The following is a 20,572-nucleotide window of genomic DNA, read 5'->3' as shown; positions in this document are numbered from 1 at the left end:
ATCAAAAGTTTTCCTCATCAGGAAAGATTTTTTCTTCTTTTCTTTCAGAACCATTGCCAAAAGAATCAGCTCCATTTCCACCTTCTGTTACATGCTGTCTACAGTTTGGATCTTTTGTCTCTTTCTCTCTTCTGTTCATCCCACTGGAGAGCCTACTTCAAAACCTACAAGTAGATTTCTCATTCCAGACTTCTCCAATAAAATGTTGGAAACTGTTGTTTTATCTTATTGGATGCATTTCAAAGTTTCTAAAGAACATTTATATGAAAATGAAGGTTTTAGTATCAAAAGAAAAAAAGGAAAAGCAGTGACATCTAGAAAAGAATTTTTGAGCTTTTTGTGATTTCAATCTTCTTCTCACACTTTATGTCATAAGAATGACAACGACTTCTAATGAAAGTTCATGTACATAACAGAGGAACATCCAGTGTTCCCTGTGAACAGTATCAAATGAAGTACACACCACAAAAATTCTGATACAACTTACAGGCTCTTGTTCCAAAAGAAGAAGACTCACAACAATGATGTTTATGTCACTTCCAATTGTTCCATCTTTAAACAAACTGGAAACCTGTAGTGATTATTGAAAATGAAATATTATCTACATGTATTAAAAAATAGTTTTTAAATAGACATATGTATTGAGTTATCACATTCACCTTCATTTTTCAATACAAGTTAATGGAATTATATATCTTTTAGGATTAATCCAAAAGAGCTTAACCCAGAATTATGCCCCAAACCACTCCACTTATTCAAAACACTTGAAAACTTGATTTCAATGGGCTTTGTTCTGTCCTTGTTCTCTTAGATCAAGTGTAATCAGTGTCACAGTTCAAGTTTTGAAGAAAAAATTAAAGGAGAACAAGGCCACAAAGGAAAATGTATTTATAGTTATATTATTTTTCTCAAAATAAATTTGCTTTCTCAATTTTTTGTTTCAAGGAGTGACATCAGACTAAACAGATTAAGACTCGTGAAACTAAATAAAAGTTTCAGTTTCAGCATACATGATTTCTTTGTACTATACAAGATATATTTTAAAATTTAACATTTGTAAATATTCTCCAAACATTTATATTTTTTTTACCCTACAGTAGTGTTGTCAGAGCTGTGATAATCCAAAAAAAAAAATCATTATAAATAGTTTTTTGGCCTAAGTAACACATTATATGAGACTTGAAGAAGAGCTTGTCTATGTTGTGCCTGCCCTTTCTGGTATCACCATTTGTCTAATGAAAGATACTCTGACATAACAATATTTCACAGGGAAAACATACTTTAATTACATCAGATCTTACCATATTCATAACTGTTAAAATGTATGTTGTTACATTTTCCTTGCCATGTTTCTCTAACATTTTTTTATCTGCCACAACAAGGGTTTCAACATTTAGACTTCCATTTTTCTGAATTTTAGCAGGTGACCTTTTGAACCTAGCAGAAGTCCCATATTCATCTGAGCGAATGTATGTCTCTTCTGTGGGTGGCTTAGGTGCATCTAAAAAAGAAATAAAACTCAGTTTGGGGAAGGATTCAGATCACCCATGATCGGTTTCATCAGATACGGAAGTAACACAGGTTTAGAGCCATATTGTTTTTACAGCACATTATTTAATACTTATGAGTAGGAAGTTCTTGCATATTTATTAAACAAAAAAAAAAAAAAAAAAAGATTAATTCTTCAGGGTAGGATGGCTATAGGGGGAGATGGAAATAGGAGAAAAAACATGTATTCTGTAAGCAGTTCAAAATAAAGAATTAATCTAATAAATTGGTAGCATCTGTGGCAAAAAAAAAAAAAAAAAAAAAAAAGAATTTTTAACAGAATACCTACATATGTCCTGTCCTTTTGATAACATCTAGAAGTGTTTGGCATATGCTACTTACATAGCAGTTGAAAAAAAATCCTTTCCACAACAGACGTCCACCACCAGAAAGGAGATATACCATAAGTGTCCAGAAAGGAGACACACCACAAGTTCTATTCAGTGGCAAATTTGCAACTGACATTGCTCCTGCTGGGAATGTATTTATTTAGCATAGGTAAATGTCAGGAAACAGCAATCAAGGCTTGACAACAGGATATGTGCATCCAGCCTGCACACACTAATGTTGGGGTGCACTTTTTCCCTCTGTGCTTGTATAGCTTGGTCAATGTCAAAGTCATGGAATGGTTTCCAATCCATTTCTTCAGAGAGACCGAAACGGGAAAGGAAATCTATATTCTACATCCTATAACTCTCCAATTGCTCATTGCTTCTTTCACCTAAAGCTACACTGCTTTAGCACTAAGAATTAACTCAAAGGCCACTTTTTAAGGCCATGCTAACCATTTGGATGACAGTACAGTTTATTTGTTTGTTTGTTTGTTTGACATGGGATGTAACATGAGGCAAGTGAAGGAGCCTCAGGTAATTCAAAAAATCTTGCCTGTGCCTCATCAGAAAGTTAGTCCAATGACAGAGCAACTTCCAAGCATCTCAAGCTGGAAAATCAGGAATACCACAGAATGGACAACAGAAATCTGCTTTCAAGAATTAAGTCACACTGAACTCTATTTAACATTGCAAGTGACTGTATTAGTAAGATTTGAAAACACCACTCATTACAAAAAATTATCCTTTACAAGTTCAGAGAACTCCTCTTCTGGAAGCACGTCAAGACATGAAGACATGCCTCACCCAAGAGTAAAGCACTCAGTTTAGGGCACATCAGTTTCCATGTTTTGAAAGCAATATAACTTCAAGGCACTTGACTCATAAAAAATGGTGCTTATATTTACATGTCCTGTAGACTGACCCTCAAGCAGTGGAGTTTTGTTCTTGGATTATCTTCACTGCTACTTATAAAAACTATGCAGCAGTATGAAAATGCAATAACCAAAATGTGTTCATTTATTACAGGGACCAGCATTATGTAAAAGCTAAAGACATGAATAATTCTGAATTTGGACAAGTAGTCATGGGGGGTACAGCAAATAAGGAATAAGACCACAGTGGACAATGTAAATAAAATTAAATACTGCAGAGCAGAATAGCTAACTTAGAACCATTTTGTTTGCTTTGAAGCAGGCATCAGGAAAAACAGACAGGAGCAGGAGGGAGTATGTAATGAGGTAGCTTTGACCTGCATCAGAATGCAAATATTTACAGTTGGAATCACAGACTTCTGCATCTGGCATTTGAGGTCTAGCTTTCAAATCAGTGAGGAGAAGGATTTTTGAAGAAGCAGTCACTTTTTAAAAAGCAGTTATCTGGCTTCAGATAGGCCTCAGCCTCAGCCATCTTTTCCACTACCTCCTTTCTCGTTCCTTCCTTTCTATTTTTCTCTGTCTTCTCTACATGCCTATTGGAAAAGGAACCTGCTCATTTTCTCACAACACAAGCAAGTTGGAAGAATGTAACTAGACTGACAATATTTTCAATACTGTGTGCAATCCTGGAGACCCTCCTTAAGTAACTCAACTTAGAAGCAGATCAGTTTACAAAGAGAATCAACTGAAGACTGTAAGTACAGATATAGGGTCCAAGGGGGCTCTAAAATGTTCAGAAATTTGAAGGTCAAATGAAGGAGTCAGAATAGATCTTGGCAGGATACTATGCTCCAATATGTTTTTTAGGAGGTGGCTCCAAAATTTTATTTAAACAATTTATGTGGTTTTTTTTTTTTTGAAAATCTCAGTTGCTGAAACTTTCATTATCAGATGGTGAGCTCTGAAAGATTTATGCTCTGTCCTCTTAGAAAGTAGTGATTTGGAAGGCTTCTCCTCCACCTTCAAGCCTAATTAATTCTATTTCCCCAGACTAACAGAGAACAGAGAACAGTTTAGGGACTTGGCATCCCTAACTGTGCAAAAGCAGTGATCTAAAACAGAAAGGCTTATCAAAAACTATGGCGATGTCAAAAAAATCAGATAAGGGATCTTTTAATGTAGGTAAAGTAAATGAGAACTAAACAGTGATCTGATGGCTTAATAAAAAAAAAAAACAACGATGACATCAATTTAAAGAATCATATTTCCCATATCTATTTCCCTTTATAGCCATACTATCCTTAATTATTATGTCTCCATCACATAGGTGACTATGAACTGCACCTAAGTATCACCATACAGTCTCTAAGAGGCACTATCTCAAACAAGGAGAGAAAGTTTCCTTACATACATTTCTTGCGACGTCCACAAAAATGTTGCTTTTGAAACCTTCCAGGGTGGTAACCATTCACTTGAGCATGATACTTGTGGGAAGTGTGGGTTCTGTGATGACCAAGAGAAAAGTATTTGGGATTGGACTCTACTGTGTACCGGTGCACCTTCTCTTCTGCTGTTCGTTTATATAATACATGAGGATGGTGTCCAGCAGGTGATGTGTAGTTGTGCTCCTGTGCTAGCTGCTGAGGTAACGGAGATATAAGGAACTCTATCTTCTGTGTCCTTATCAAACCCGACTAAAAAAAAAATAAAAAAAAATCAGAAATTAGAGGAAAGACTGTCGAAGTTCACAGCTGGAACATGCTAGCTCTTAAAGTGATCTCCATCCAAAGCCTCTAGACAAACTGAAATGTACTCCTTTAAAATACATTTACTCAAGATTTAATCTAGATAGTCTTCCCAATTACATATACATTGTTGCACTTTGAAGACGACCAGGTGTTATGTTTGGTAACACAGAGAAAAAGCATGCTGTACCCCACCGCATTAGCATAGCACCTTCACACAGTGTTGTGACTGATTTTGTAAGCAATAATAATCCAGACATAAGGTTACTCTAAGTAGAAACCTAAGCACATTATGGTACAGCTGTGCGAAGTTAAAGCATCTAAAAATTTTAGTATCATCATTCAGTAATCAAGTTCCAGCAATCTAATCAACATAAAGCAGTTTATATTTTTTGCCCCTCATACAAATGAAAACTGAACAGTGAAATCAAGTATCTTAATTATCTTCCTTTTTGGATCCCTAAAAGACAGAAGTGAGTATGGGAAAAGTATGCTGTATTTTTCACATAGTATCTATGCATAAAACTGCACATGTGATGAAGTGTTTCCAGGATCAGGGCCAGAGAAATGCGGGTGGCACTGAGGAAGTATTTCCATGCAGCTCATTAATCAATTATGATTTTATTTCATTTCTCGGTTTTGTAAAACACGTTGTAATACACACTCCTTTTTACCAAGTCAAAAACCACGAAGTTTCATCAGGTAATTCTGTTACATTATATACATAATACTAGATACAGATTTTTGTTTTGGATCAGTGGAGCTCTACCATGTGCCAATACCCTCCTGCCAAATCTGACATCCCATGAGATCTACATTTCTCTAATGCTTCAGAAAAATATGTGCAGACAAACAAATGTCAATTACAAACCATCTCATCCGACATCTTAAGTCCTCAAAGCTCATGATTCTACCACCTCCTTCCTCAAAAAGCATTCCTTGAAAATGTACATATTAGACAGGTATCACATATTCCCTTCTGAAACTGATGCTTTATTTAGCTTAAATTCCTGCATCCAGAATGCCAAGGATATTCCAAAGAGAGTAAATTTTAATGACTAATACAAGCACTGTATTTAAGGATTTGTGAAATTTTCTGCACTTTCAGAACTGTTTCCCATAAGGAAAACTCAACAGAACATGTAAAGAAAGTGGAAATAGAAAGCCACATGTAAAATCTTCATAGCTTTCTAAGCTAATGCTAAAATTGACTTTAAGTCCCGTTAAAAGATTTATCAGAGATATGGAGGTACTCCATAGTCTACAGTAAGACACTATGCCCTCTTCATGGAAATTCACTTCTGTCTTTCCAAATCGATAGTGTCTTCACAGTACTCCCCAGTATAAGCATTTTTCATTGGGTTTTAATAGTAGTGCTCCTAAAATAGTACCACGATCTTCATTTTGACAAGATATTATATATTATGAACTCAGATGATCATATTGCTTCCTGAAAAATTATATGAACATTAAAATAGATGCTATTCTGATTAACAATTTACCCCCTCTCCTCTCTTCAACACAAATTCATAATTAAGTATCTTTGTATTTACTTAATATTCTAAAGAAAAGTTAAAATTGCCCCTGATAAATAAGAGAGAGACAACATTGACAAGAATTTAACTTTCCTGCTTAATGCCATAAGTTGGCATATTTCAAATGTCAAATCGCATTTGGTAATGGCAAAGTACTTTCCTGTAGGGAAGACTAATATTTTAATCCTTACGTTTTGTGTCATTAAACAGTTTAAAAGTGGTTCTGAGAGGCAGTCTTTATCTGCTAGAGGGCACTGATAACTGGTCACTGCCTTTTTTTATTTTTTCTGATGTAAAACATAAATGTAGTAAATCTGGTTTTTATTTCCCCATTTTAAAGGTTTCCACATCTGAAATTATTCCTGTAGGATTAATTTTGTAAATGATTCAAACCATATGGAACAAAGAGTTTTCTACATTTTCCTGTAAGAAACTATCCCTGATGTACACCAACTTCTACCAAATGTAGCCCCAAATGTAATTTCTATATTTAACATTATAAGGGTAGGTTGAGAATTCTGGAAAAAAAAAAAAAGGAAAAAAAAAAAAAGGAAAAAAAAAAAAAAGACTGAGTTGTGGACCCTGTACTGCATATTGCCACACTACTTCATAGGCTGTAACTGACTTGAGTGCCTCACAAAGTTATTCACTTTTTTTTTTTTTTTCTCAGCAGAAATGAACCTGAATCTCCAATAAGACTTTTTTTTCTTTGTGTTTTGCATCACACATGTCCTCCAAATTGAAAAATGTTGTGAGAACGAAAGATATCTTCTTTTGGTAACATCTACTTTTATGAAGTTGTCATGAAGAAAGGGGAAGTGCCACGGAGCAGCCTGGTTACTCACTAAATCACAGATCATTTTCCATTTCTTTCAGGTATGGGATGGTTTCAAGGACTCACATTAAAATAATCTCTTCAGCAATTCAAAACTAACGCCAAGAATGCTGACCTGGCTTCTGACAGAGATGCACTCCTCTGGATTGGTGCTAAGTGGGCAACTGGGCAATAACAACCAGATGCTTTTCTTGCACGTTCTTGAATTTTAGCCTTAGGTAAAGTAAAATGGTCTATGGCTATGGTCATGTTGTCTGGAAAATACGCCACCTGAGAAATCCCAGAGCACACAGGCAGGATACTAGCACAGAATCTTCTAACCTCATACTGCCAAAGAATTCCAGCTCCTTGATGAAGGCCAGGTTTTGGCTAGTCTGTACTCCTGGGCAGTGTAAGTGTTAAAAAAAAATAAAAATGTGTTCTTTGGAATTTTTCCTACAAATACACGAAACATCACTGTAATCTGCAACATGGTTCGCCAGATCAAGTATTTCAGTAGATGAACAATTACCGTCAAAATTGTCATGGAAATTTTATGCATTAGGTTTTTGTATTGCCAGCATAGCTTTAAGTATACATGTGCTTATCCTTGAATCAGAACTCAGTAATACCTTTCCATTAATTTTGATGGGTTTGGGACCTGACAAAAAGAGGATTGGATAGGTCCAAACTCCATTTTTTTCTTCAGATTCTCTGCGATCATAACACTATGAGAGGAAGCAGGCCAATCAAATCTACCATTTTTAGTAAGCCTAGACAATACAGCATGAAAATGACCAGGGACTCCTATCTATTCCCTCTTTGCTCTCCCACTGTGGTTATCACTAACAATAGCTGTAACTGTGAGAACAGGGTGGAAAGGAAAACCCAAGAGACTGCTCAGTTGGAATTTGCTGTTCCTTTTTCTTCCTTCACAACACATATTTGCTCTTTCTGTAAGGGATATTCCATACCATTGGGAAGTAAATTTAAAGACATACGTTGATCTGTGTGGATAGCAAATAATTCTGAATCAGTAAATTAGAAGAACATGCAGTTTGTTTGCAGACAAGTTGAGAAGAGATGAGAAGGCAACATTCCCCTCACTCATTATTTGTTATGAAGTGTTTGCTTAGCTCTGGGCAAAAGGAATTTTCAGACCGGAATACGTCTTTGTAAAATTCCTCGGTATCAGGGTGCTATCACCAAACTAAGGAACATGTTCCATATTCTCAGTATAGTTCAAAAGGAGGAAGAATCTCAAAATGAAATTTAGACAAGAGAAATGATAATAAAATACCTGCTTCAAGATTTATTTATTTTTTAATAGATTATAAACTGAAGAATAGGAGGAATGCTTTAAAACACTGAAAGTTTATCTTAGCTATTCTAAACCAGGTAAATCTTCCATAATTTCAAATCCACATAAAATGGATTTTAGAATCCCACTCTAACAAACCTGTTTCTATCATTTGCCTTTTGCTGAAACCACACAAAGGCTGCTCCCATTTGTCTCCCCCTGTGTTCTTAGATTCAGAGTGAACAATCCGGGAGCTTACTGGTTTGTAAATCTAATTCATTCTGATGTTTCAGCATCTCCAAAAAACAGACCCTCCTTAAGAAACACAGCACTGACAGTGAGAGACATACCACACAGAGGATTTTTCAAAACTTATATTTCTTGCCTACAATAAGAGAAAGAGGTTCTAAGATAATAAAGAAACCCTTGCTCTACACTGGAAGAGCTTCATGGCTGTGGGTTCTCTGTTTGCATACAAGGCATTTTCATTAAATGCTAATAAAATTAAAGGCAACAGCTTGGCCACATGCATAATAAAGTTGCAGGAGTTTCATAATCCAGATGCAAAATATAAATACTGAGGTAAGAAGCCTAATGAAATGAAACTGATAATTAAAACCTATGAATGAATTAACTGCAATGTCGCTGCTAAACAAAACTACTTAATAATGACTGACACAAAACTGAATTACAATTTGTACAGACAGGAATATCTCAGCTAAAACAAGTGCTAAAGAACATGTGCATGTACTGCCTAAGCAATACTTCTCATTTCCAGAATGCTTTATTCAATGTTATAAGTATATATATAAAATCGAGAGTGCTAGAAACATTCTGTCTAAACTGGTAGCAGCTAAAACCATGGCCAAAGAAGTTAATGAAGTTTATACCATTAGGTGAGTGTGCATGTACTCAAAATGAAAAATCTCTCAAAAAGCAGAGTTAAATGTAGTTTCACACCCGTTAAAATGATTCCAAATATTCACACAAAGTTTTAAAAGACTTGACAAAAGGCCAACTGAAATTGGCATAAACCTTCCCACAGACATCAGTGGACATTGATCCAAGACTTCTGTTGTGTTATTTGCCAACTGTCCAGCACACAAGTCATTGATTCAAACATCTTAACGAGAATTACAGCACGTATCACAGGCACAAAGTACAGCTTTTAGTTCTACTTAAAATAAATAAAAATGTAAATGTAGAACTTCCTTGATATTGATAGAATAAGAACAGATGACCTAAGAACAATAGTTGCTGGTTATTTAAAATTATCTGAGGTCCACAACCACAAGTTGCCTCTATATCTGGAATTCACTTTACAGTATTTTGGGACCATCACGTGTCACAGCATACTGGCGCTTTTCTCATCTTCATAGTGAAAACTCATGAACTGAGCTTAGCTACAGTTCATTTTAATTAAAGCCAAACTCTTGTTTTCTGCCCTGATGTGGTGCTAGGTTTCTGGTCCTTTAGCATCACAAAAGACCGTTCTCCACCTTGCTTGAGGAGGCCTCCCCTAGCTCATATATCCCACCTGTGGGAATTTTCTGCTAGACCATTTCCAGTTCTGGAATCATGAGCACCTTAGAAGCAGAAAGAGAGAGATGAGTCCCTTCCATCAGGTTTTATAGGGTTAGTGGTAGTCCCTTTATGAAGTATAGGTATGCTCTTCATGTTTGAGACTAGCCCTCCATTCAGTCTGCATGTGGTCCAAGGCAGCTGGAGGCAAGCCAGCTCAGCAATGTAGCTGCTGAGAGACTGGGCTTATTAGCTCAAGCTCAGCATAATGTTTATGTGTCTACACGGTATTTTGTAACAGAGCTAGTTCTTGGCCAGCAGCTTGGAGAACAGCAATGGTGATTTCAGATCCATTTCAAATGCATGCTCAGAGATGGCAGTCCCCCACATACCAGCAGCCTGCTACAAAATCCCCTCAAGATGACAAGAAGTGCCATCTGCTTAGAATGAGGTTTGGGTCTAGCCTTGAAAAGGGATATACAGTTTTCTCACACATGCCATGAATTTTTCTTTCCTCCAAAGCCAGGATATTCAACCAATACCAGTAAAAGGCTGTTCAAAGCAATCCCACATCTTGTGGGCAGTCTAAATAAATGTTTCTTAAGAGAATGTGTAATGAGGTAGACTCACCTCTTCGGATAGGTTAAGGTGGTAGAATGAAAAATATGTTAGGCTATAACCTTACTACAGTCATAAGCAAAACTATTTCCAAGAATTATAGCCAGCAGTATAGTACAGAGTGACATGAAATAGTAGATACCTGATATCGCTAACTAACTTTTTGAGAGATGGGTTATTGAGCACCTCTCAGGTTAGGGCCAAAATGTCAATACTCTGGAAACTATAATCAAAATGAGCAAATTAAGATGTGAAATCAGGTAGAAAAAATACAAGCAACATATCTGGCAAAGCAGAATGAAGGAGCTGAATTATGGGAAGTGTTGCAGAGGTGAAAGATATCTTTACCCATGGGAAGCAGCATGAGCAAACAGCCAAACCAATGGCAGTAAATCATGGCGACAGCTGTGGCAGCTAACAGAGCTGAAGTGTATTTTGCCTCCGTATTTTGTTTCTGTTCCCCTCAGAAGGGCATTTCATACAGATGCACCCATGTTACTGAAGCACTGGGTGAATTAAACAAGGTTCTGGAACACAGCAACAGGGACGCGATCCATGATTTTCCGACATAAAGTGACAAGTCTGCCCCCCTAAATCCATCCACAGGTTGTTAAATAAATCTCCAACTTTTAGAGTGCTAAGCACCCAGGAGCTCCCACTGAACTGAACATTGTCTCTGAACTGCAAGCATTTCCAGAGTGCTTTTATAACAACTTGGGAAAGAAAATGTTCTGGGAAACTAGTGAGAATGGACTCTCATGAGGTTTCCAATAATACACATGTATTATTGAAGTCAGAGATCCCACGAGTAAAACTCATCGCATTTCATTTTTGATCCTGTCCCAAATCAGGCAGCACAAAGTCATGCGAACACACTAAACAAAAGAGAATTTAAGTTAACTAAACTATTCCCTAGCTTTTATGTTTGCCAAACAAATTCACCCATTCTTCAGAATAGCATCAAGTCTGTAGATGGGCAGTTACTGAGGACTATCCCAGAATCAGAAAGGTACAAATGTAGTGTTTTATTGGTCTGGGGCCCTGGCTGATGTGGATAACCTCAGCAGACCTTTACTGATTTTCACCAGATTGCAATATCTGGCTCGGTACCACACCAAATGTTTAGGTTAAGTTAATGGACTTTATACATACTATTTTTATTATGAAAGAAGCATTAGAATCACTGGTTGTCTATTTCAATTTGAGAGCTCTACAGCTGATCACATTTCTGTATGTTCTAAATGACCCACAAAGTAACTGAGTTTATTCTGTTTTCTAACATATAGATTTCTTGCAAATGTAAAATGCTAGGAATTCTTAACAACATAACATTTTACTATCAGAGGATCTGACAGAAGGAGAGTAAGACATTTAAATTGCCAATCTGAATTAGTCATGAAAGACTACTCTGGCTGCTCTAAAGAATTGCTATGCAGAACATGCAGCAATTATTAAAACAAGGTAACAAAATTGCATGTCTTTAATTATTCCTATATGAACAAAGACAACATTATCTCTGAATAGTGCCTTTGTATTTCTGCAGTTGACTGAACTTGTTTAAAACATCTTTATGCAATCCTCTGTCAACAAATGGCAAATAAGGAAATACTCTTATTTGTTCCTCCATTGAAGGTAACTGAACCACTCACATTGGTATTTAAATGTATTAAATTGGTATTTATTGCAGGGTAATGAGATATTCTAGAACTGACACAAATCTGATTGCTTTGCCAAAGATTAAATACTTGCTTATATATAACTGAGCTTCCTCATTTCTAATATTAAAAAAAAAAAAAGTAGGCATCATAAATGAACAGAAGAAAAGTACTAATGTAAAGTACAGCATTATGACACAAACTACAGTTTAAATTAAGTGTCAAAGGTTTGCCAAGTGCACTCAAGATCACTTTGTTAATGATTCCATCAGTATGGGCACTGACTGTTTGGCTTTTTGGCTTGTTACAATGGTTCTGGAAAGCAGTTAGCTAAAACCAGCTGCTTGAATTTAGGCTTGGTAGCTGTACAAGCAGTTGGGTATGGCCTGTTTAAGCAAATCCCTGCAACTGTAAGATAAAATCTAGATATTTTATTAGTTATGACAGCTCTGAAATCCATCACAAAGCAAACAGGAAACAGCAGGATTGTTTTATGAATGCATTTATGCTTCACTTTTCCTAAAAAGAGGCAGCCCGTACTTGTCATGTGCCGTCTTACAGTTGATTAGTTACTTATGGTACACCAAGTGTAACAGGCCAACTGTCTTCAAAAGATAGCTCAGTTAGTCCCCTAAACTAGCATCGCATGTAACAGAGTTCGTTGCCTGTGAGAGGAGCCCTACCTTTAACTTTGAAGCATAGGAAGTGCAGCCCTCCCTGTCCTCCCATAAAAGCACCATTTATATTCCTCTTAAAGCTCTGAAACGTGACTTGGAGATATCTAGATCTTTAACAGACCTTTGGACAGGGCAGAAAGTTGCCCTGTGGATGGTCCACTATGAATTATTCATACTGCTCAAAGAATTAGGTGCAGTGAAAAGGCACTGGGAAGATTCTCCTCCTCTGTGTATAAGCTAATGCATTTTATGTTGATGAAATTCAGATGTACTAATATTCTAGGGAAACGGCATGCCTTGTCAATCAATCTTCTGATCTTATAACTGTGATAAAAGCAAAACCAGTAAAACTATTTAGGTAATAATGACACCAAAAATGAACTGCTTAAAACAAAAGAACTGATAATAACAGATAACTAAAATCAGTACTTAGAGATTCTTTTCCATAGGAACTCAGCATTAGCAGATATTTGCTTGTTTCTGATAAGGAACATTCCCTCCTATCGCACATGCAGCTCCAAACATTGGAAGTCTTGAATCAGGCCTTGCATAATACTGTAAGTTACTAGAGTTTTTTAAAATAATGCTTAAGGGCTTTGGTGTTTTATTTGCTTTCTGATTTCTTGAAACATTTTGGACTGAGTGTTTAACTTTTTTTTACCCTTTATGATCATGTGTACTAGAGTCATACTTGGTCTATTTTTTTAGTGAAAACTCAGCTTTTCCTGTGATGATAGGACTTTGGCAGCTAGGCTTTTCAGAAGATTACAAATCATGAGTGAGAGTGGCAAACAAGTGTGAAAGGCTCCTTCAGACCTTTAAGACACCTTGTTGAAGTTGCAGCCAAGACAGAGAGACTAACCACGCTCAGACACCACACAGGACTAGCTGATGGCAGACCCTTCACTCTGTTCAGAGTGGCTTACAATGATTGTGTCAAAGCCCCACAGGGAATGTTCTAGACCGTGGCAGTTCACTACACATATCTACTTTTCCCCACTGAAGATCCTCCAGATAAAAGCTTTAGCCTAGCAGAGCTGATGCAAATGAATTTGAGGGGGCAGAAGATCTGAGTCTGTCTGACCTGGGATAATTTGCATTCAAACAAAATAAATCCAGCTCTATTCCCATAGCAATTTTATTTTGCTATGAATAGCTCAGGCAGCTCCAATAGTGAGGAGCTCGGGTTACATCTGATTGCCAGCTGTATTGCTTACTAAGAAGTTAGGTCAGTGGTTCCCAACCTTTTAATTTTCCTTGTTGGAGTATACATTGCTATGGATTAGTTACATGAGAGAGTGGTCACAAAGAACTCTGTAGGGAGCAAAGTATCAGCTTTGCTGATATTCCACATCCACAGACATATACATATGTTGAAATATCTGTGTGGGAAGGGGAAAGGGAGTGGAACAAAAGAGCTTAGACCATTAAAGGAATGGAAACTAAGAAGCAAAGATGGCGCAAGAGTGAGATGTCAGGCTGGCGCCTGGGTTATCTGGATTAAACTCCCAGTTCTTCAGTCATTCAGCTTCTCCGTTCCTCAGTTTTCTCAGTTCTAAAGGCAGGGCAGTATACTCTACACAGCAGATGGTCAAAAGAGACTTGTGAAGACTCGCATTTGATTCCAGTCGGGTTGTTCTAAAATGCCTCTGTCTCTGTCACTACAAGCACGTGGCCCTTCTCCCCCTGCAGCCCCAGCCTTGAGGATGCCACTCAGCAGCCTGAGCTCTCATCCACTGACCAGAGCATACAAGGTCACGGTAGCTGAGTACGTGCCACCTAGCAGGGCTCCACACTGGTAAGCACCCTGTTCAAAGACACATTGCTCAACTGTGGCTCTGACCATGGTCTGTCCCTCATCACGTCACTAGATGGACTTGTGCCATGTGTCCCCAGTCACAGGACTCACAGTGCGACACGATATGTGACCCTGAAATAATGTGGTCACATTCACTGGAGTCTGAGCAGGTCGGTAGGTTTGCTCATAACTAGGAATTCTCTTGCTGCAATTCTTTACACTTCACACATGCCTATAGATGAAGTGTGATTGCTTAGCATTGCTGCAAAAGGGGGAGCAGGATAGAATAAATTTCATCTTCTCTGCTTTTGCTGTAGTCATCTCTTCAAAACAGGACAGTAGCTTAAGTGTGTGTGAATCGTGTTTTCTTTCTAAAAAATGGCAAATCAGTAAAACTTTGAATGCAATTCATACCATTAAACCTGAAATACAGGGCAGTATCATTCCAACGATTTAAAATAAGACCTCACCATTTTCTCAGGTTTTTCACATTAAGAATCCTGTACAATGACAACTCCATGTCAGATTTAGAGATACAGTATCCAGTAGGTACAACTTTAGTGTCCTGGTCTTAATTTAGAATGGGCATTTGAATAAGGAGTTATTTGCTAAGCTAAATGTTGTAACTGCATGCCGTCAAAAACTCTCATATTTGTGGGCACTGTTTATAGCCATGAAACCTGTCTTCATGGTATTACATTGCCAAGTATTCCGAGGGTCCAAAGATTTGTTTTCCCAATTGTACTCAAAGGTAACAAGCTACCAAATGGTGGTGCTCAGATATACTGCCTTAATTTCTGTCCTCCTTCTAAACTGTGCATACATACACTCCTCCCTCCCACAAATTAGTCTATGTTTTGATTTTAAGGGAATGATGCACAAAGGTGAGCATGCCAACTGTCTTGCTGGTTTCACCACTGAAATGAAACACAGGAAGTCTGGGTGAATTTGGCCCTGTCTAGAAAGGTTTTTAATACAATTATAAATGAAAGTTTGATGAGAAATAATTTTCAGCATAATTTTCTAACTGCAGTAATCTCTGTAGTAGAAACAACTTTGACCTCATGCAAAAAACCACCACAATTATGTCCTGGTTTGGTATGAAATACAACAGCACGCAGAAACTGTCCTCTTAAAATGGAAACAATATCACTACCTTAATATTGGTCCAAATTTTCAGCATAAAGTGAGCTAAATCCATTCCTCAATGCAATACATCAATTTACATCTGTTGACATCCTGCCTGCTGACAGGGTCAGAGTACAACATACAAGTCTAAACCAGTGCTTGGGCTGTTAACACAACAGTTTCCAAGTATTCAGGTCTGTGTTTGACTTACTGCCTAGGCCTGCAGAGCTACAGCAGTCATGAAAGGTTACATTGATTTTACCATACGCAGATTTTAGTATAAGCCTATGAATTATGTGACTCTTTAGCAGGGATGCATCTTAATAAAAGCATGTAAGATGGTGTGGGAATATTTACAAATTTCTTTTCATTTACGAAATCAGCTCCAATAAGCACCTCTGAGAATCAGAGGACAAAAAAGAAGATGAGGAAAGGACACAAAGGATTCCATTTCTACAGAGTCCTGTAGAGATTCATCCAAAAAGGGAAGCCTTTGATTCTTGTGTCAGCAAGCACACATTTGTTGTGAATTTCAAGCAAATGAATAGCATTTTTTTATCAAAGCATTTGTACAGTAGAGTGTTGTCAATGTAATACCTTCTAATATGGACCATGGAACCCGAAAGATCTACATAACCTTGTGATGATCTCTGAGACCTCAAGAAATGGTAAAAATAAAGTGTCAAAGGGAAGACTGTACTTGAAAGTGATGTTTTCTTCCATGAGATATTCTCTATATTAAACTGGTCCAAGAAATCTAGAAATCTATTGCTATAGGAGTTGTCACTTTGTTAAGCACTATAGGCCTTCTCGTTGAATGACAAATGCAGTAAAGTCAAGGGAAATATAATTATATGTAATTTGTTGACAGCTTAACATGTTACAAAGTTACAAAAAGATGGTTTAAAAAAAAATAATCAACAGAAGATTTAGCAGGGATAATTTCCTAGGCAGCCTGACCTTCTTTCTGCAATGAATCTACTGAACGGTAGGTTAAGCAAAGGTCAGGTTAAACATAGGTTAAGAAAAAAGCTCCAAGAAGAGGAATGTGCTGTCAGGGTCACAGAGGCTCTGGGACATCAAGGAAGTGGTTGAGAGTTACAGACACATCAGGCTTGTGTGTATTTCCCAGTCCCAGGGCCTGCATGTGCTCCCTGCTCCACCCTGGCAGCACAGAACACAGGACCTGAGCTCACACCATGCCATCTGCTGCTCTCTGTGGACTTTGGGCACAACCTGAGTGAAGTGCTGCACACATTAGCTACTGTTGTATCTTGAGCCCTTAGAAATCAGGATACACTTGGTGGGCTGAGAGGTACTGCATGAGTCAAGTAAGTAGTGCATCAAAGCACACCAACTCCCATAAGGAAGAAACCACTTGTCTACAGCCATAGGCAGGAATTAGGGAAGTGAACGCAAAGAGTAAAGAATGTGTTCCCCTCATTCTGAGCCCCTCCAAACCTCAATGTTGCTTGCACAGACCCTGATTTATCATTCTCACATTACAACTTCTCAGATATATCCTGTCCCTAGCCCCTGTCTCTCAACTTAGTGCATCCCTGACTTCCCCCCAGAATAATCTGGCTGCTCAGTGGTCACTTTCTTTGGCTAAAGGGCCTGCCAAAAGACCAGTGGCATGAAGGTAGTCAAGTGCTATTCATGCCTACACATTTTCCTACATCAGAATAAATATGCTTCCAGGAGTAAAAGTGCAATCCTGCCATTTCTCTGTGTGGATTTGCCCAGCTTAATGTGTCATGCCTAAAGATGTGACTGTTCGTGCAATCCATCTGGATCATCAGTTATTTACTCCACCTTTTCTACTTTCCAGGTGGTAACATAAACAGAGGAAAAGCCAGAAGGACCTCTTGTTGTGAAACATTTCCTCTCTTCACAGCATGTTACACTATACACTCCTCCCACAGCATAAAACCAGCAGTGTTAATGTTGTATGGAAGTAAATTAGTCACAAATAGCACCATAGGGAACTGAAATACTTTGAATGTATACCATATAATCAGGAAATGCCCGCCCTCTTCATCTGCCAGGAACAAGGAAATTGAAAGCTTTGTAATTTTAAACTGGCCATCAGTTGCTATGAATCAATCAACCATCTCGCTGGAGAGCTAGCATGCACAAGAAACGCTGTAAAGATAAGAGAGGGTTGAAACTACACTCCCCATCCTGTTGACATAGTTTCAGCCCAAGATTCCACATTTGCTCACTCCTACCCTGGACTCTTCTTTGTACACCTCTACTGAACTCCTCAAAAGCGCCAGAATGGGACACTGGACTTCCATATTTTTTTCAAATTATTTATACTACTATCAATTCTTACAAATGTCATCAAACCTAAATGTATTTTTTTGCATAAGTAAATTGTTTAAAATAATTTATGAATTCATAACAACTTCTTCCTTTAACAGTTTTAATATATAATGATAGAAGTCATGCAGGACTGATAAATGTCATGGCCATTTTTTGCAATTACTTTTCATTCATCCACTTACTATAAAAATCAAACAGAGACAAACCTCATCGTCCTTCTTAAAATTGGAGTCCCTTCCTGGAAGAAACATGAAGGAGCTGATTAAAATTATAGTTACTATTTTGCTAGCATAATATTGCTATTGAATGGCAGAAAAGATAACAGCTCTAGAGAGCATTGCCTCGTGCAACTTTATGGAAATGAAAATACATTCATATTTACTGCATTGCACTGTCTTTAGTAAAATCAAGATTCACACTAGCACCAATTCAGCTCTTTGACATGTATGTGTGTATACATCAATTTCTCTTCCTTTTTACTGACTAGTAAAATGCAAAAAGTCATGTCCAGAAGATGAACGGCCTTTAAAGGCATGTGGCACACTATGGATGCATTCTGGAGCACAGGGGCACCATTCAGAGCAGGTTGATGGCAAGTAGCAACACAGCCCCACAGGGAAATACTCCAAATCTTCTGTTAAACCCACTAGAAAAGTAGGCCTGCAGAGGCTGAGTATCCTTTGCTCCATACAAATGCTAGTTTGCAGAACACAGACCTTCATTCTGGGCAAAGAACATTTCTTTTTGTTTTGTTTCTCACATTAGAGTGCATTCCTGACTTTCCCAAACTGAAATCTTTAAAATGATTAAATAAATCATGTGAACAGCCACAACTTAAAAATATATTGTTCCTTCAGCCTCAAGCTGATTCTAACTAATTTAGTCTTGTGTTGCTATTCTGTACACCAGAAAGCTACTTTTCAAGAAATGGTTGGAAAATTACAACAAAAAATATACGTCTTATGGGACTACAACCCAAAAGCTGAAAACATGTAAATAGAACTGGTGACATACACAGGTCAAAACCAAAGTCTTTGATCAGCTTCAACTGTCTGTGGTAATCTATCACCTGCTCTTGCTGACTCAGCTTCAGGTCCAAATTATCCTTTCACTGGTGTTACATCTGTCACGCAGGCTGATGTAGAAACCAGAACTTTGTCACCATACCATTAGTCTGATGTTCAGTGACACATGGCCCTGACTGTATGCTGCTCTGTCATGGCTCCCACCCTGTATTTGGGTTCATGTATAACCTTCACTGAGTGAGAGCTGTAGGACCCTGCTTCAGACAATGAAAATTACCACCAAGGGCTCTCCAATAGGCAGAGGAATCACAAGTATCACTTAACTGTTTCTATAGGACACTACATGTCCTCCTCTATGCAATTATTCAGCTCTCCTACCAAGAGCAAAAAACAAATAAGGTCTTGCCTCCTACAGGTGTTCCCAGGAACACAGGTGTTAAAATCCTTGCACATTTTTGCAGGTCAAAGACTGTGAAATCCAACTCCTGTCAACCAAGGGAAACAAGCCTGAAACTACTTTCCTCTTTTACTCTAAATGCCAAGACTTGATCAGGATTAGGCCAAGTAACCTCTTTACATTTACTTAGTTTTGACTTTGAATTTTTTGGTGGCCATTGCACTTCCTTTTCTCTTTCATTGTCATAATACCCTGGCAGCATAGCAATAATGAAAACATTTGGTGTTAGTCCACTGAAACACATCTGGCAGCTGCAGGCACCAGATGCCAAGCACTTCACTGCATTTTCCAGCAGCAGTAGCAGCAGCTGGTTCTCTGGAAAGCTGCCTGAACTCCTGCTTCATTTCATTGGCTGCTGTTAGTGCTGCGTAGTCCCTTAGAATAGGATACAGGCAGTCTGTAGATGGGTTTCGTTGCCTTTCAGGTAGGCCATTTTCCTCCATTTTGTAACTCAGGAAAATCTGATTATACAGTAATACCTTGGATTATTTACAAGATGTGTTTTAGGGTCTGTCAGTGGAAACTGACATGCTTCACTTTCCTGATGAGCCAGCACTACTCTCCATTTGAAAAATGCCTTTCTAAATCAAGGAGTAATTGTAGTAATTTTACCCAAAGAAATGGTGTCGCTCTTCATTCTATGGCCAAGATGATACATGGAGGAACTCTCCTGAGGACAGGTTCTGATCCAGAAAAGCCAGCACAAAACTTTTTACTCTCCACAAGCTTTAGGTGAAGCCCCTAAACCAACAAATACCTGTCAATAACAGTGAAAGATACTGTGGTACAGGAATCAAAGGATGTCAGCTGCTCGCTTCTGTCTCAGCCTGGAAGTTGTCCTTTTTCTCCCCTTTGCTCAACCTTTTGCTAGAGGCGAGAAAACAATCTGATCATCAGCACACGATGTTGAGAATGCAAAAAATATCCATGCAGCCTTCAGCATGGCTTCTAGCATGAAGAGCAGCCAGCAATCAGAGAAAGAAACTTGGGGCTGGATATACTGTTGTGGTAGGTTGGTCTCTACAGTGATTTCACAGACAGCTATTGCAAACAATGTAAGTCTGTAGAGCAGACTATAAGAAATGATCCTCTGACAGAAGAAGTAGCAAAAAAGTGCAAAAGTGACAGAAACATTTTTCTCGTCTGTACTGTAATTATCCACAGATCCAGGGCGGGCTGCAGAAAAATCAGGCTGGCCCTAGATCAAGATCGGTAC

At 38.0% G+C, this 20,572-nt stretch overlaps 1 protein-coding gene and 1 long non-coding RNA gene across 7 annotated transcripts in view; one reads left to right on the top strand and one right to left on the bottom strand.

Moving 5' to 3' along the window:
- The window catches only part of LOC137861847 (uncharacterized), a 142,784-nt gene extending 141,434 nt beyond the window's left edge, over positions 1-1,350 (top strand). Inside the window, exon 4 of the long non-coding RNA XR_011099887.1 lies at positions 49-1,350. This is a non-coding gene — a long non-coding RNA (uncharacterized lncRNA). The remainder of the gene's footprint in view (positions 1-48) is intronic.
- Positions 1-20,572, bottom strand: part of ADAMTS18 (ADAM metallopeptidase with thrombospondin type 1 motif 18) — a 78,620-nt gene that overhangs the window by 46,030 nt on the left and 12,018 nt on the right. For 5 of the 6 annotated variants that reach the window (XM_068693395.1, XM_068693396.1, XM_068693399.1 and 2 more), the window contains exons 4-6: positions 4,167-4,449; positions 1,302-1,501; positions 488-571 (exon numbers count right to left, since the gene is read on the bottom strand). In XM_068693395.1, coding sequence (XP_068549496.1) covers positions 488-571; positions 1,302-1,501; positions 4,167-4,449 — 567 coding nt within the window. Of the gene's footprint in view, positions 1-487; positions 572-1,301; positions 1,502-4,162; positions 4,450-20,572 lie in introns of those variants that run through there. The other variant, XM_068693400.1, reaches the window with a different exon arrangement.

This window comes from Anas acuta, chromosome 10 (assembly GCF_963932015.1).
Source record: "Anas acuta chromosome 10, bAnaAcu1.1, whole genome shotgun sequence".
In the NCBI taxonomy this organism is placed as follows: domain Eukaryota; kingdom Metazoa; phylum Chordata; class Aves; order Anseriformes; family Anatidae; genus Anas; species Anas acuta.
This window is presented reverse-complemented; position numbering and strand designations above follow the sequence as displayed.